At 42.8% G+C, this 18,289-nt stretch overlaps 1 protein-coding gene across 1 annotated transcript in view; it reads left to right on the forward strand.

Annotated features, from left to right (window-relative positions):
• Positions 1-8,693: 8,693 nt before the first annotated feature.
• Fam107b (family with sequence similarity 107 member B) overlaps positions 8,694-18,289 on the forward strand; it is a 212,677-nt gene continuing 203,081 nt past the window's right edge. The window contains exon 1 of the mRNA XM_013349057.1: positions 8,694-9,110. Coding sequence (XP_013204511.1) covers positions 8,694-9,110 — 417 coding nt within the window. The remainder of the gene's footprint in view (positions 9,111-18,289) is intronic.

Below are 18,289 nucleotides of genomic sequence, written 5' to 3' on the forward strand. Positions count from 1 at the left end.
TAGCCCTTCTGTGTTTTCTGAGTAAAGTAGCTTTTTTTTTTTTTTTTTTTGGTTTTTCAAGACAGGGTTTCTCTGTAGCTTTGGAGCCTGTCCTGGAACTAGCTCTTGTAGACCAGGCTGGCCTCGTACTCACAAAGATCCGCTTACTTCTGCCTCCCGAGTGCTGGGATTAAAGGCGTGTACCACCACCGCCCAGCTTAAATTAGCTCTTCTATACTCAGAGAAAACTATACCCCATCTTCTGCTCTTTCCTCAATAGCTTCTAAGAAGTCCTCCTCATTGATGGGGGCTAGCTTGACTCCAATTAAAAAATAACAAACAAAAGTCATCACAAGAAGACACCCTTGACTTCCCACTCCTAAACCTGCCAACGTTGGACAAGTGTACGCTCTTTCCCTCCTAGTACAAAAGATGATCAGGCTGTGATCTTTGCTTTTCATTTTCTCTACAACCGGTGTCAATCCTTCCCGCACCTGCAACCTGGGTTTCCTTCATTCTTTTGAATTCTTCTTATAAACATTTGAATATACCATATTTCTCCTTACCATATATATATGACAAACTTCAGGTTGATTCCCACTTGTTGGTTGACAATTCTTACTTGACACAAACAGAGGTTTTTTTAGATTACTATCATGCTAATTATAGAAATTTTAGAGTGTTGTACTTGTTGAAGTCTGAGATTTGGTGAATCCTATGTAAAGACTGGAGAGTATCTGGAGAACCCAGTACCTCAGAGAGAAGCACTCGGGTATTTGCCCAATTCTAAGCTGCGGTGTCCACTGGAACCAGATATTTGGACTGGCCACTCTTTATTCACAGTGTTAGGCATGGCCTTCACAATAACTTCTAGTCTTTAGGCTCCTTTATTCCACCAGCGCTTCCCAAGAGCCTTCAGGATGAAGCTCACCTTTTTAGCATGGCAGAGAAGGACCACTTTCACCCTCCCCGTGGCTTACTTCCAGGAGTGTTACCTTTTGCCTCTCTACTTTTTGACCATATGAAGGGACTGGTCTCTCCCAAGGGGACTTTGCCTTTTTTGTCTTCTAGATCTCACCGTGTACTTCCACTTCTATCCAGAATATTCCTTTCCCCATCCTCTTGTGTCCCTCTGTTTCTGTATAATTCATTCCTACTTACATTTTAGGACTCACTATAGATGTCATCTACTTCAGGGGCCATAGAACAGGTTTCTCCTGTGTGCTCAGTGACACTGTTCATGCTCCTAAAACATACAGACATCCTGTCCCCATGCATTATCTAGCCTAACGCATGGCTGCATTCCCTTAGGTCATCTAAAAGATTCCTTATTTGACTGAAACAATTTTTTTCTTGCATTGACTCCTGTGCTACCATAACCTACATAAATGATGTTTTTAGGTTGGTACAATAAACTTTCCAATGCACAGAGGGAATACCTACTTTTAGGAAGAGGGTGGAGAATGGATTTAGAAGACAGTGAACCAAGAGGAACATAGTAGGTACAGACAGCATCCTCTCATGGCCTATTAACCTCTGGGTACGTGAGCCCTGAATATCCCAGAGTATGCTCTAGTTATAACTAATTCAGATAAAAGAAGGGAAACACACACACAGACAAACAGACAGCGAGAAAGAGACAGACAGAGGCAAAGAGATCAACACAGTTACACACACACACACACACAAATAGAAGTCTCTGTCACTGTTCTTCGCTCAATTATTGAAGGTGATAAGAATGTTGTTTTAGTGAAACTGACTGATTGGTTGCAATGTCTTCCAATGGGTATTGGGAATTCCCCAAAGTCTTCACAGAGAGGAAGCTCACAGGACCACTAAGAACTGTCCCTTCTGAGTCATTCTTCATTGATCTGGCACACAGAGCATGACTGTTGGCCATTCTGAATCATTTGTTAAACAGCTGATAATTTATATATATATATATATATATATATATATATATATACATATACAAATACATTGACATTGACATTCCACAACTTACACCAACCCCATGCACCAACAATTGAGGAATGTGATCAAAATGAAATCATTTCATTAAGGGTTAATAAAAGATTATAACTCTCTGACACCAGAGAAGCTTTTAGACCTGTCTGATAGTAGATACAGCTGTATATTTTTGCTTTTCTTCTGAAGAAAAAGAAACCAAGAAAGCAACACGGTTCGCTCAAGGACATTTTGCCGTTTGGTGAGAGAACTGTCGCTAGAACACGAGACCTCTGACCTTGCTCCCACTGCATGTTTGAACACATTGCCACAGTGCCGAACACAAGAAACAGCGCCCATGTGCATATCCAGCCAGCAGATGGCGATCTGCTGAGCAGTCCGTCTGCTCGCCTAGTTTCTTACTCTGAGTAGCAGGTGAAGTCTCCAGTTGCGTTGGCTGTTTCTACAAGTTGTCTCGCCTCACGAGATAAAGGGTAGGCAGAGCTGATGTAATAAAGAAATATTTTAATATTTACATTTTATGATTTACTGTGAATAAACATAAAAAATTTTCTATCTTAGTTGTGGAAAATTTTTTTGCTTAGTTTTTTTCCCTTAGTGTCACAGCTGGGAACTAACCCAAGGACTTCCTGCATTCTGGACAGTCATTCTATCACTGAGCCACATGCCAAGGTGTCGTTGCTGAATATCTTTAATACCTCACCAGCCAGTGTCTTGCATAAGTGAGTGAAATGCATGAAGTCTCACTTGCTCTTAGAAGCAAAGGATTCTGTAAGGGTCACGTCAATACCTGTTCTCTGTACATGTGGCACATGCAAAAACCAAACCTGAGAGATGATGTGGTTTCAAATTCTTAAAACTGCATAGTTTTAAAATGCTACTGTCTAAAGTGAAGTATAATGACCATCAGAACTATTATTAGTTTCATTAGTTCATTTTTTCTATGTGACAGAAATGAAAATTTGTCATTTTTGCCATAATTCCAATAGTCATATCTTCTGTTTGCCCCTCTGGAGCAGTTCTCTGTGCATCTCAATAAGCTGGCCTTTGTGGGCTGGACCTTCTGGACGCCCTCTGTCTGGTTTCTGTTTGACTTGAGCAGTGAGGGGCAGCAGCACATCAGTCAGCAGCCTGCTCCCAGAGTTCTAGATTCGTCTGTCTGTCTGTCTGTCTGTCTCCCTCTCACCCTCCGCCCTTCCTTCTCTCTATGTGTATCTGTGTGTGTGTGTGTGTGTGTGTGTGCATAGGTGTGTGCCACAACATACACCTGGAGGTCAGAAGACAACTTCCAGTGTCAACTTCACCTTGTTTGAGACAGGGTATCTTCTTTGCTTCTGGCACACCAGGTTAGGTGGCCCTAGAGCTTCTGGGGCATCTGTCTCTATCTCCTGAGTGTTGGGATTAAAGGCATGTGCCACCAATGCCCATCAATTTTTTTTGGGGGGGGGTGCCAAAGATATCACTTTTAAGCCATAACCTTACACCTCTTGCCCCATAGGTTCAAGGGCATCTTATAATGCAGAATGGATTAATCTATTTTCAAAAATCCTCAAATTGTAAATCTTTTATCTCAAAGAAACAAAAATCAGACTCAACCAACTAAAGAAAAAAATGATAAAAAAGATGAATATAATCATAAGTGAGTGGTTTGACTAGAGTAATAAGCTGGAAAAAAAGATGGATGAAACCAAGAGCAAACAGGATGAGGGACAAGGGAGAACTCTGGGTTTGACTGAGAGAGCCTGCCTCAATGAAGAAGGTAGAGAAATGAATGAGGATTTGGAACACCACATGCATGCTGTGGACAAATGCATGCTCACCCCCACCCCATGTATGTATCCACACATATACAAAAGGCACATACATATTCACTAAACATAGATGTGAAACTAGAAAAAAAGATGAAAATAAGCAGCATACAGAACTATGGTGATAATGGGCCATGGGAAGTTGTGGTCAGGGGAGGCTGGATGCTTGTTAATGGCGTGAGCTAATGGCTTGTTCCTCAGGATGGCAATGGTAGAGTCTCCATGGTGAGCTGATGACATATTAAAGTTATTTCTAACAGCACAATCTAGAAATCTGATTTTCTGGCTTTGTTAGAGACTCCAAGAGCTATGAACATCTTTTTATTTTAAGCCAGGTTTATGAAAGTAGAACTTATATACATAGAATGCAACATATATTTATTTAAATATATGTATTTCTATGTTTTTTTGCAAATGAATATATAGCATTTGCATCAGTCCTAAAATTTCTTTGTGCCTTTCTGTAAACTTCCTGAGTCTTCTACATCCCTTCCTCAGTTCTGGGCAAGAACAGATATTAAATTTGGGTCTTCTTTTTTTTTTTTTGCTTTTTCGAGACAGGGTTTCTCTGAGGCTTTGGAGCCTGTCCTGGAACTAGCTCTGTAGACCAGGCTGGTCTCGAACTCACAGAGATCCACTGGCCTCTGCCTCCCGAGTGCTGGGATTAAAGGCATGCGCCACCATCGCCCGGCTTAAATTTGGTTCTTAAGGACCCAGGACTAAAAGTTTTACAATTTTTAGCAAATTCACTTTGTTTCTTATGGTATAGTTAATGTTATATGTCCCAGTCCATTTTATTTTCTGGGGTGCACAGGTAGGTATTTCCCCAGACTCCTCTGGAGTGGTTTTGGGGTATGTGTCTGTCTGCAGGCCAGAAGAGGGCACTAGACCTCATTACAGATGGTTGTGAGCAACCATGTGGTTGCTGGGAATTGAACTCAGGACCTTTGGAAGAGCAACCAATGCTCTTAACCACTGAGCCATCTCTCCAGCCCTCTACCTTATTATTTTTTTTTTTTGATACAGAGTTTCTCACTGCTTGAAGCTTGTTCACTAACTGGACTGGATGTCCAGTAAGCCCCAGGGAACCTTCCGGCTCTGCCTGCCTGTGCTCTGGGATTATAGGCTATTCCACTGTCTCCAGCCTTTTACATGGGTCCTGGGAATCCAAACTCAAATCCTTATGTTTGCAAGGCAAGCACTTTATGGATTAAGCCATCTCCTAGCCCTGGGAAAGAGAATTTTAGCATATAAAGGCAGGGCTGTTTTATTTGAGAAAAAAAAAGTGAGCTCCTTAAATACAATTTTAAAACAAATTAAAATGTTCTCAAATCTTCTCACAAATGTTTGAGACATTATTGTGAAATCATTTTTAATAAAAAAGTATGATCCCATTTTTAATTCCCTTTGATTTATAAACATATACAATAAAAAGGGAGGAGATATAAAACCAAACAGTGACACAGCTTTACTTAACAACTATGTTTGTGATTCTGATTCTTGAGTCCCCTGTTCCTTGAGGCCACCCTCCTGTCCTGGGTGATCTTACTTCCACATTTAGAAGAAAATGGCCTTTCCTGCCACTCTCGGTGGCCTATGTTGAGCCCCAAAATACAATTGTGCATGTTGTCTTATGGAACGAGGTCTAAGATCTGTGGTGAAGAGGAGTCTTCCTTACGGCAGAGGCTATTCCAGCATCTTCACCCTGGAGCAGGAAATAACAAGAAATGGGAAAGAGGGAGAGTTAAGAGTCTTGTCTCTGGGTCTTCATGACCAGGAGTCCAAACGGGCCTGAGAAGGCAGATGATCAGTTCTTCTTGTGGATGGCACAGAAAGTAGGCAGGGAAGAGGTCAATGACGTCTAGCCCTTTCTAGTCAATGACGTCTGCTTAAACATCATGGATTATTCACGATCAGCTGAAGTGTGGAGGAGGAGGAACAGTTACACAAGTATTTGGGCGGGGCTCATGAAGTATAGGGTAGTGCAGCCGAAGGCCGTTGTGGCAACACATTGATTAACAGGGTACCCAAGGAGACAGTGGGCCTAGGTCTGCCGGATGTGAAGTCAGTCAGCTTTTACTTCCGGGATACACCGGGTTTCCCTCACAGCGCCACTGGCTGAGGCATTGTGGGAGCCTGCTTGACCTATTGCGGATTCTCCAAGTTGTTCGCAGGTATGAGTCGAATGTTAGGAGCTTCGATTCTCAGTGCTCTATGGAAGATGATTAATTTTAAGACATTCTGATGATGGCGTGGAGTGACGTCCTTCTTAGGTTGCTATGGCCAACCGTAGTAAGTGTTTCAGTGGGTTTGGGTTGATTAGAGCTCTTAGTAAGAAGTCTCAAAAACCGCTCCTCTAAGCTCGTGGAGAAGTAAAGGAAAAGGGCTTGCTTTCCTGGAAAATAGGGAAGGGCAACTGTGGATGCAGTTGCAGGCAATGCTTGATCCGGAAGTGTCAGGGCCCTTCTCTTTATAGCTCTTAAGTTCTGCTCTGTGTTAGCTCAGCTGGGTGAGCTCTCCCCTCGAGGCAAGATGCTAGCAGCTATTCCACCTTTTAAAGATTTAAACCTGAGATTTTAAATGTACAGGTTTAAAACCAGTAAAATCCAGCTTGTTTATTCATTACAACTGGAGGTGTATGTTGTCTTTAGGTAGACAAATCTAAGCAACTTTTGACTTTCATACCAGAACTTCAGTAAGTCTTTTCTTAGCCCTGCTCCTAAGTTCTGTTACTTAGGTACAAGAGCTCCCAAAGGGTCCTGAAAGGCTTCTTTTTCATTCATTAATAATATTATGTATGGTTTTGTTTTGTGGGAAGTGTTGAGTTTCTGGTATTAATGATCATCTTCTCATGCTTTTTAGTGTTGCATGTTGAAGCCTGTGAGAGAATTCCATTACCGTTGTTGTACTGATTTCTTGCAGAGTCTGTGTATACACAATTAGTGCACTACATTATACTTGAAATTTCTCCAGCCTTCTTTTTGGTGACTGTGTGATATTTATTTGTACGGATGTCTTCTTATGTATTAACTTGTCTTCTGCTGGTTAATGGATTCTATGATTTTTAAACTGTTAGCAGCGCTTCCCTTTGCACACAGGTATCTGTGAAATAAAGTCTTAGAGGTAGGTCGAAGAGCATCCGAAAGTGCCCCTTTGACGTGTGTGTGTGTGTGTGTGTGTGTGTGTGTGTGTGTGTTTGTGTTTGTGTAGGTAGCATTGCACACTGGTTAGGAGTGTGAACTCTGGCCATAGGCTCCCTGGACTAATAATTTGCCTTTCTTCCTTATCAGTTTGGTGGCCTTGGGCAAGTTACTTAAATTTCTATGTCTTGTTTTGCTAATGGGTAAGATGAGAATAATATCATCTTTCTGCTAGGGTTGTAAGGATTAAATGAACTAATTTGCTGAGATTCCTCAATGTCTGTTATCTGTTCTCGTTCAGACCCGGGAGCTACCCTAGTAAAATGTTCATATGTTGCATGTGCCAAGAACTGGGATGCTGGTTTATTTGAATACGCTCCTGATCGGACACTCAGCATTCTGGAGGTGGCAGCAGGACGATCAGGAGTTTGATGTCAGACTGGCATACCTGAAAGACCCCTTCCCAGAATGAAAGAGAGAAAATAGCATTGTTAGCCCTGAATCTGCTATTTTAGACAATGTTTCTGCTTGTACGTGAATGAGCAGATGAATAAAGCTACATTGAAGAACTGCCTCTCATTTCTTCCTTCTCTTTCCAAGCACCCAAAAAGCCTTGTTAAGCATCATAGCCACCCTTACCTGTAAGGACTATTGAAGAAAGTATGTAATGATCGTGCCTAAACCTACTGTAACAGACAGATGGGTAAGAGATGAAACTGTTTCCATGCCCCCAGAAATGAGGGGGCCTGCTGAGAGCATGAACTTCCTGCTCCCTCCTGGGAGGAAGGGTTAGACTATGTACTTCTATTTTAAAAGGAGAATGACCTTTTGACCCTGGGAAGTCTGGTACCTTGAACTTGGGGTGATCCTCCCACCTTTGTCTGCTGGGGTTAGAGGTATGTGCCACCAAACTCAGTTCCACTAACATTTAATGATTTGGAAAGTGGAAGGGTCTACATGAATTGAATTTATTTAATTTTTAAATCAGGTAACACATATACCCAATTGACCGGCACTCAAAACATGCACAGTGCCTTCAGAAGTGTGCCATACTACATAATTCTAATTCTTTGCCTAGTCTTTTTTTATATTGTTTAAAAAATAACCAGGAACCAGATGCTCAGAAAACAGATTCATGGGCACTTATAGTTACCAGATCTAGCATGAACTCTGAAGCCAGGACGCTGTTATCAGGGGAAGATTCAGGAAAGATCCAGAAAAGTCTTCATGACATTAGGGACAAACATAGATCTCTCTGGATGTACGATCCAATGCACTTTCTATTTTAATAATGAAGCAGGTGCCAGGGTTGTGGCCTCTCACGGGGGTCTTCATTTGCCATAGATAACTGGGTGGTTTCTGTTTTGTTTGGGTGAATAAATATTTGAAGGCAGAAACTGTAGAAGGTTTTGCGGCTGTTGTGATGTTATTGATACACGGCTGACACTGTTATGGTGGATGCTAACAGGCTACATTATCTTTATGCCTCCAAGGTAACCCGAAGCAGCTGTCTATTGCCTTGGCACTACCTTACCCTGGAGCGTCTGCCCTGCCGGGGACTGTAACCCGAGCCAACTGCCTGCCTCACAGAGGCTTCTTTAGCTACTGACAGCAGGAAAGGAAGGAAGAGCGTGAAACCCCCCAGGATGAATGCTTCCTTGCAGGGATAGATTGGGAGACCGTCTTGGTGAGGATGGGCAGGCCATCTCCTCTTCAGGCACGGAAATGGTGACTCGAAGACAACCCGGAAGAAGACTTCCTTTTCTCCTTTGAACTCTGCCATGTATCGCTACAGGTCATGTCGGTGTGGAAAGCGAGGCTCACCAAAAGCCTGACGTTCTCATCTGGAAGGATGCACTTCTTTCCATGCTCGGCTCTGCTGGCTTGTTTTGGTAACACCAGGGAGAATGCTGCCTTTGATCAGTCCAGCTCAGCTGATACTCACTCCACCATCAATGTCCAGCCCATGGCCAAAGCAGGCAGGCATCCAAGTCACCCCAAGGTAGAAGAAGAAAGAGCTTCGGAGAAAAGGCGAGATTCTGATATGCACTCAGAGCAAAATGGTGGTGCCAATGGCAACAACAGCAAACACAACGTTGTCCAGCCCGCAGAGACCCTTGAGAATGTGCCCCGGTGCCTAAGTGATGAACCAGACCGCGAGGCAGTTACTTTCCAGACATCCATCCCTAGACCATCAATTATTGACACGCCGAAGGTGAGTGAGTTTTCCCAGTGCTGTTACAGATGGGGAGGTGTGGGGAGCATTCTGTCATTTTGGGAACTCTCTGGCAAACATCCTTGTTTAAATTCATTACTGAGTAAGACACAGGGAATTCTCACTCATGAGAGGAAGTATGTGGAAAGGCTTTTAAATTCTCAGCCTGTTTTCTGAAGACTTAGGATTAAGTCTTCCCTAAGAATGATAACGAGTTCAGAATCTGTGGCAGTGGCGAACTCAACTTTAATGAAGTGGTCTCAGAACAAACAGTGTCTCCAGAGGGTATATGATGTATGCATATATATATCCACACACATGTAACACACACATACATATGCTTTTTAAAAAACTGACTTATGCTGGGCAGTGGTGGTGTACGCCTTTAGTATCAGCACTAGGGAAGCAGAGGCAGGCAGATCTCTGTCTATTTGAGACCCGCCTGGTCTACAGAGTGAGTTCCAAGACAGCCAGGACTACATACAGAAAAACCCTGTCTTCGGAAAGCAAAAACCAAATCAAATCAAACCAAATAAACAAAAAACTGATCTATAACTTTATTTTTTTTTTTGGTTTTTTGAGACAGGGTTTCTCTGTGGTTTTTTTGGAGCCTGTCCTGGATCTAGCTCTTGTAGACTAGGCTGGTCTCGAACTCACAGAGATCCACCTGCCTCTGCCTCCCGAGTGCTGGGATTAAAGGCGTGCGCCACCACCGCCCGGCTGATCTATAACTTTATAGGTATTAAAACCCACAGTACAACTCTGGGATTTCAGAAATTGTCTTTAGTGCTTCGAATGTATTGTGTATAGAAAATTGGGAATGATGGGGAAAGTTGGAAATGTAAGCAGCCCTGTGTACACAGCAGACAGGAAGTGATGAAAATGATATTCATAAATTGCCACGTAGTAGTGGCACACACCTTTAATCCTAGTACTCAGGAGGCTGAGACAGGGAGATCTCTGTGAATTTGAGGCCAGCTGGTCTACAGAGTGAGTTCCAGGACAGCCAAGGCTACACAGAGAAATTCTGTCTCAAAAATAAAAACAAAACAACGAAAAAAAATCATAAATGGATGCGTCTGTAACTTTGAAGATTTAAGAACAGGAAGCGGAAAGGGCTTTGGGTTCTGGCCACACTACTCCCTAAGGCCCAGTCTTGAGTCGCTGTCTTTCCTTTTTTTGTCGTCCTTGAATTTCGATTTTTGCATGTTCTGATTTGGTTGTGGACATGATATCACATTTCTTGGCAATCCCAGTTAAGAGGGGTGATTGAGAAAGAGTTTACTAACGGGTATATTCCCAAAGATGTTATTTAAGTATATTGTTGTTGTTGCCCTATTAATCTCTTGCCCTATTAATTTAGGACCAGGCTTTTAAGAGCTGCAAAAGTTTTGAGATGTTCTGATTTAAAACTGTTTTTTTTTTTTCTCAGCCAGTTTAACAAATAATAGTTTTTTTTTTTTTGGTCTGATTTTCTGACTTCGTCTAGAATCTTTTTAGAAATAAACTGTAACTTGTCTAACAGCAAAGATAAAGTTAAAACATAAAATATGGTTCTAATTGACAGTCTATAGCAGTGTTTCTCAACCTTGCTAACGCTGAGACCCTTTAATCCAGTTCTTCATGTTTTGGTGACCCCAACCACAAAATTATTTTTATTGCCCCTTCATAAATCTAATTTTGCTACTGTTATGAATTGTGAATGTAAATATCTGTTTTCTGGTGGTCTTAGGTGACCTCTGTGAAATGGTCAGTGGACTCCGCAAAGGGGTCGCTATCCCACAGGTTAGGACCACTGTCTGTAGTTTTGTATTAAGGTAGTGAACGGAGATCTGAGGGTGTGGATTGGTAGTAGAGCCTCGCTTAATGTGCTCCAGGCCATGAGCTCCATCTCCAGAACTGCTAGGGAACAAACAGATGATTAACTTGAACTTCATTGTTTGGATTTTTCTGTTCTGAAATTGGGCAAAAGGTTTCACCAAACCCTGTCTAACAGCACTGATTTTCTTTTTGTTAACATCGCTAAGTCAACCCCCTAAAAAAAATCAACATACTTGTTTAGCTTTCTGTGCATACCCATGTATAGATTGAGATATCTGTAGTGGATCTGGGTACACATCAGGGCCAAGTTCACATTAGCTACCTGTTCAAGGGATGAATACAGCACTGCCTGGCCGAGCTAGAAGCGTACATTCTGTTTGGGAAGGGGGTGCAGCGACCCAGCATCCCATCCACCCTCTGTTGCTGAGTTAGTGGCAAAGACAAAGGGTTGACCTGATTGGTTTCTGTGACCCAGGGGGCTGACCCGCATTTCACAAGAGGCAATGGAGCACAGTGGGAGTCAGTTCTCTACTTCTTCACTTGGGTCCCAGAGATCAAACTCAGGTCATCAGGCTTGATGTCAAGTGTCTTTACTCACTGAACCACGTTGCCTGCATGAGCCTTAGAATTTTCAAAGGCACAATAAGGGAAGGACGTTGTGATAAAGGAGTCAGGTGAGCAAGACTACTTATTTATAGGAATTGAATGCAGCTGAGAGTAGGCCTATCAGAGTGACCAAAACTGAGGCTGCACGTTGTAGAAATGCCTGGAAAGGTACACGAGGCCCAAAGCGGGGTACCTGGGATGCTAGGGTGAGAGAAGTAAGTGGCAGTGGGAGCTCTGGGAATCTTGTGAAGAGCTAAGTCATGTACGGGGTTTCATCAGCTGTGAGACAGAAAAGTGGTAGAAGGAAAACGCCATAAAATTGAGGGCCAGAGCATGTGATTAGAGGGCATTCCATGGGCAAGGTGATTGGGCATCTGTGGTGGAATATTAGTTAAAGATGTGTTACATTTACAGTTATGCTGTGCAACATTTGTTTAATGGTGCAGATGTGTTGCATTCTTTTATGTTGCATTTGTTTAACTCCATGAAGCTGTGTTACTTTGTCTAAAACATCTGATTGGTCTAATAAAGTGCTGAATGGCCAATAGCTAGGCAGGAGAGAGATGATAAGTGGGGCTGGCAGGTCAAGAGAATAAATAGGAGAAAAGGAGGAGAGTTAAGAGCGAGCAAAGGGGAAAGAGAGGAGGACACCAGGGGCCAGCCACCCAGTCATACAACCAGCCACAGAGTAAGAAGGGAAGAAAGGCAGATAGAGTAAAGAAAGGTAACAAGCCCACATGTAGAAGAGGAGCAATGGGTTAATTTAAGGTAGAAAAGCTGGCTAGGAACAAGCCAAGCTAAGGCTGGACATGTATAAGTAAGACTAAGTCTCCGTGCATTTATTTGGGAGCTGGGTGGCGGGCCCTCAAAGGGGTAAAAACAAACAAACAAATAAAAAACAGCTGCCAAGGACAGGTATCTATTGTAGTTCCGAATTCGAGAGCTCGCTGATACAGAGCACCTGCAGCCTGCCTGCCTTTCTTTTCTGCACATTACATGGAGGCTCTCAACTAACCCTAGTGAGGTGTTACAGTCTCATCTGGCTCAGTTTTCAGAGGAAGACATTGGCATTTGCCCAAGGCCACAGAAGGAGGAAGTGGCAGGCTCAGGATTAGAGTCTAGTTCTCTCTGACTCCGAAGTCCTCCCTTTGAAATAGCATGTGCCTCTATAACTAATTACACAGTGCTTGAGGACCTAGAACCAAACAGTCCCATATAAGCCCACTTCCTTTTCAATTAAATTTAAAGTCCACCTACATGCATATGGTGTATATTTATGGAAACATACAGTATATAAACATCTATCAGCTGGGCTATGGCCTTGGGTTCAATCCCTAGCACTGTAATATCTATAAATGCATGCATGTGTATGATTATAATTATTAAATTTAAAAATTAATTTGCATAGCATTTTCTGCCATGGTCGCAGGTATGTAACACTATGGAAAGGGGTATTTTTCATTTCTGTCAGTGACAAAGCTTTGCTGGTGGCTATGGGGAAATTCTGATTAAAAGTGCCAGAGGCTTCTTTGTTGTTATCTGAAGAGTCTTCAGTGACTCGATTCCCCTAGGTGGATGATGAATGGGCTAGCTTTATTACAATCTTGCCTGGTGGCAGATGTATTTCCCCTTCAGGTGAACTGATCCTCTTCATGGAAGTTGCTTTGGTAGCCTTAGACTATAACAATATCAAATAAGGACATTGCCCTCAGCCATTTTGTGATTGGAGGCAAAAGAGGGTCATTTAAATCCGAAGTAGCATCTATTCTAAGAGGAAAATTTGGGAGTAATGAAATAACAAACTAAGAAGAAATGAAAGGGTTTTCTTTGGGGTAAAGAAAGGCATATGTATCTATCCTGAAAAAGTGATGTCGGGCCAGAGAGGCAGCTGAGCAGTAAAGGCACTTGTTGCACAGGGCTGACAACCTGAGTTTGTCCCCTGCATTGCATGCACAAACCGACAAAAATCTAGGTTTTTTAATTTAAAAAGCTATCTTCAACTTTTTTCCTTCTTTCTTACTTTTATTTTTGATAGAGTCTTACTATTTAGCTCTGACTGTCCCAGAACTCGAAATGTAGACCAGAATGACTCTGAACTCATAGACATCTACCTGTCTCTGCCCCTCCAGTGCTGGAGTTAAAGGCATGCAGCCACATACTTGATTTCAGCATTTGTGTGTGTGTGTGTGTGTGTGTGTGTGTGTGTATGTGTGTTTGTGTGCGTGTGTCCTTTCCTGTTTCATGCTTTAAATCAAGGTAAAAAGCTTAGAATTGGAATGTGTCTTACAGTTTTGGGTACCTATGAATTGCCATTTTTCCCTTGGTAGTGGTCTGACTTCTAGGAGAAGGATCTCATAACCGGTAGAACCATGCAGATCATAGAGTACAGAAAGGCTTCTGTTTATTGCTTTAGCTGGAAGTTACTGCAGTATTCCTCTGTGTGAAGACAGCGCTGGCCTGGGAGCTGTGTGTGAATGGATGGACCCGTAAGTCGTTTGCATTCTATGGGGAGAGACAGACATAGAGGCAGGCAATATCAGCAGAGTGAGAGAAAGCTTAAGCTGTAGATGTCTTACAAGCTCAGGAGGGGGCTCCCTGAAAAGACAGGCCTTGGGAAACCGGGGACAGTTGGTAGACGATTGAGAGAAGGGCTTCCATTGTATACCGTACCCTTCTTAGGTGGCTGGAGCCGCTTCATTCTGCTGTAGCTTGGTACTATAGGTAGAAACTCAGAGTAAGCAAAGCAACACACTAATGAGAGCTTATGCTGGAGAGGAGCACTTCTCCGTTGCTGGTGGGAGTGCAAACTCGTCCAGCCACTTTGGAAATCAGTGTGGCGGTTTCTCAGAAAACTGGAAATCAATCTACCTCAAGACCCAGCAATACCACTCTTGGGCATGTACCTAAAGGATGCACACTCATGCCACAAGGACATTTGCTCAACTGTCTTCATAGCAGCGTTATTCATAATAGTCAGACCCTGGAAATAACCTAGATGCCCCTCAACCAAAGAATGGATAAAGAAAATGTGGTACATTTATACAATGGAGTACTTACTACTCAGCGGTAAAAAACAATGGCATCTTGAAATTTATATGCAGATGGATGGAACTAGTAAAAACCATCCCAGACACAGATAGACAAACATGGCATGTACTCACTCATAAGTGGATATTAGACATAAAGCAAAGGATACCAGCCTATACTCCACAATCCCAGAGAAGCTAGGTAACAAAGAGAACCCTAAGAGAGACATGCATGGATCGCTCTGGGAAAGGGAAACAGACAAGATCTCCTGAGAAAATTGAGGGAGAGTGGAAGGAGAGGGAGAGGTAAGGGGAGGGAGGAGGAGAACCTAAGGGAACAGGATGCTTAAGAAGGGGTAAGGACTGTGAGGGAGAGAAAGGAAAGAGATATCTTGATTGAGGGAGCCATTAAAGGGCTAATGAGAAACATGGCACTGGGGAAATTCCCGGGAACCCACAAGGATGACCCCAGCTAAGACCATAAGCAACAGTAGAAAGGATACCTAAACTGGCCTTCGCCTGTAATCAGATTGATAACTACCTTAATTGTCATCATAGAACCTTCAACCAGCAACTGATGGAAGCAGATACAGAGATCTACAGTGAAGCACTGGGCCGAGCTACCAGAGACCAGCCCAAGAGAGGGAGGAGCAAGAATGTGAGCAAAGAGGTCAATACCATGATGGTGTTACCCACAGAAACAGCTGACCTGAACTAGTGAGAGCTCACTGACTCTGGACTGATAGTGGGGGAACCTGCATAGGACCAAACTAGGCCCACTGAATGTGGGGGACAGTTGTGAGTGAGACTTGGATAGTATGTGGGGCCACTGGCAGTGGAACCAAGATTTATTCCTAGTGCTTGAACTGGTGTCTAGGAGCACATTCTCTTTGGAGGGATACCTTGCTCAGCCTAGATATAGGTGGGAGTGTTGGTGGAGGCCGCTTGTTAGTTTCCCGACCACCCTGACTCAATATAATAATACAGAAACTTTATTATTTGTAATACTGTTTGGCCAATAGCTTAAGCATATTTTTAACTCGTTCTAAACTAACCCATCTCCATTAATCTTTGCATCACCAGATGGCTGTGGGTTACTGGGTAAAGTTTCATTCTGCGTCTGTCTCCAGTAGGGCTGCATGAGTTTTCATTGACTCTGCCTTCTTTCCTCTTCTATAGGCTGGGAATTTCCACCCCACACCAGGGGAGGGCCTTAGTCTGGCCTCAAAGTGAAGTGTCAGACTTGGAAGCTTTACTCTCTGAGGAGTTGATGGGAGTTAGGGGGAAGGGTGAGGCAGGAGGAGGGGAGGGAGTGGGAATGGGTATTTAAATATGTAATAGCTATGTAAAATGATTAAAGATTATATTAAAAAATTCTTAACAAAAAAAAGTAAAAAAGAAGAAAGAAAGATGAAGGATCCATGTGGACTAAAGGCTTTAGAGTACTTTCCAGCTGGGGAAAGCTTTTGGTTTGGTTTGTTTGTTTTTGCAATATTTTTATCTCATTCTTGCTCCATGTGGGGTAACCAGTCTGACATAGGAAGAGAGAATAATTGTGGCTAGGGAAATCATGCTTGGGTGTATTATAACTAAAAACATCTATTATGTGAAAATGAAGGGAAACACCTTAGAAGGACAGTTGCATTTTGGATCAAGCTGGTTTTGCAGTCAGATGCAGCACAGCCGCAAGCCATCCCTGCTACCTCAGTGGCCTGGGTAAAGATGCAGACTCAGGCAGGCACCATTTTTTCAGGGTATAGACCTTGGCTTTGCTGTCTTTGAGACCGCTATCTTCTTCCTTCATCATCTTTCTCTAAAACACAGTCTTACAATCTTGATGCAATTTTTTAAGAACCAAACATATAAATTAGAATGCCTGTTTAGTCATGAATTTTGAGAATTAACTCTCAGGGTTGGAGAGACCACACCGTATGTTCTCTCCATTAAAAAATTTCAAGCAGGAACTGAGGAGATCCCTTAGTTGGTAAAGTTGCATAAGCATGAGGAGCTGAGTTTATTCCCCAGGACCTACATAAAAAAGCCAGGCATGGTGGTGCACACTTATAAACCGGGTGATGGGGAGGGAGAGACAGATAGGTTCCTGAGACTCATTGGTCAGCCAGCCAGCTAATGTAATAATCAGGCTTTAGGATAGTGAGAAACCCTGTCTTAAAAAGAAATGCAGATGTCTCGGAATGATGCCTGGTTGGAAAGACCTCTGTCTTCCACATACATTCTCACATACACATACACCTCTGCATGCACACATGCACCACATGTGCAGAAACACACGAACTTATAAGTAAAGATCAAATTGGCATGCAGGCATGCCTGTAGACTATTTTCTTTTCGCTAATTGAAGTTGGATGGTTCAGCACGCTATGGGCAGTGCAGTCCCTGATCAGGTGGGCCTGGGCTGTATTAGGAAGGTAGCTGGGGCTGGAGAGATGGTTCAGCAGTTCAGTACACTGACTGTTCTTCTAGAGTACCCAGAGTCAATTTTCAGCACCCACATGGCAGCTCACAGCCCTCTGTAACCTAGGTTCCAGGGGATCTGACACCCTCACACCATGCACATAAAATAAATGAATAGTTTTTTTTAAAAAAGGAGAGAGGTAGAAAGGTAGCTGTATGTGAGCCAGGAAGAAGCCAGTAAGTGGTGTTTTTCAGGGTCTCTATTTCAGTTCTGCCTTCAGTTCTTGCCCTGACTTTCCTCACTGATGGACTGTTACAGGAAGCACAAGTTGAAATACATCCTTTTCTCCCCTGGTTGCTTTGGTTAGAGTCTTTTTTCCCAGCAACAAAACATAACAAAAGCAATATCACTGGGAGAAATTCTGTAAGCTACATACTCATCTTTTTGGTACAAATTAAATTTCACGAATTCTTTTCAGAATGAGAGCACCGTCGTCCCCCCGCCCCCCCAATAGACATGATGTTCGAATCCAACAGAACTCTAGCTGGCTGTAAAACAGAGAGACGTTTCCAATCAGAGAAGTTTCCTGCTGAACAGATGACATAACCTTTATACGTGTTTGAGTTTGCATACTGAGTCATAGGCTTCATGTGGCATTTTTAGTGCACATATGTGTCACTATGCTTTCTTCTTACTCGCTCTTCTTCCCAGCCTCTCTACATCACTCTTGCTGGCTCCTTTCTTCTCCCGAATCATGCCGTCTTCTGCTTTCATGGTGCATGTATTTCATTGCTCTATTTTTATTTTTCCCTTCTCCTTCCTTCTTATTTTACTTAAATAAATATTTTGTTAATTCTTTCAGAATTTCATATAATGTACTTTGATCATATTAATCCCCAATCCTCCACAACTCCAACCGAGATCTACTCCCATTTCTTCCCAACTTCATCTATACAAATTTAAAAACTTCAGTTTGTGTCGTCCATGTTCTTCTGGATGAGGGGCATGGGGCACAGTGGACCTCCCAGGAGTCACCCTTACAAAAACCTGACTCACCTTTCTTCACAAACTGTGAACTGTTTATAGCTCAGTTAGGGGTGAGGCTTACAAACCCCTTCCATCTCCATCCTAGGCTTCCGAACTCCATCCTAGAATGTTGACTGGCTTGATCTTGTGCAAGTCTTGGGCAGGCAACCACAGCTGCTGTAAGTTCATGAGTGCAGTGGTCGTTCCTTCTTTTTCTTCTCTTCATCTTCCTTTAAGACCTCTCCTCCTCTCATATTCACCTTTCTACTTTCATATTACACACT

This window comes from Microtus ochrogaster, chromosome 16, assembly GCF_000317375.1.
Source record: "Microtus ochrogaster isolate Prairie Vole_2 chromosome 16, MicOch1.0, whole genome shotgun sequence".
NCBI lineage: Eukaryota > Metazoa > Chordata > Mammalia > Rodentia > Cricetidae > Microtus > Microtus ochrogaster.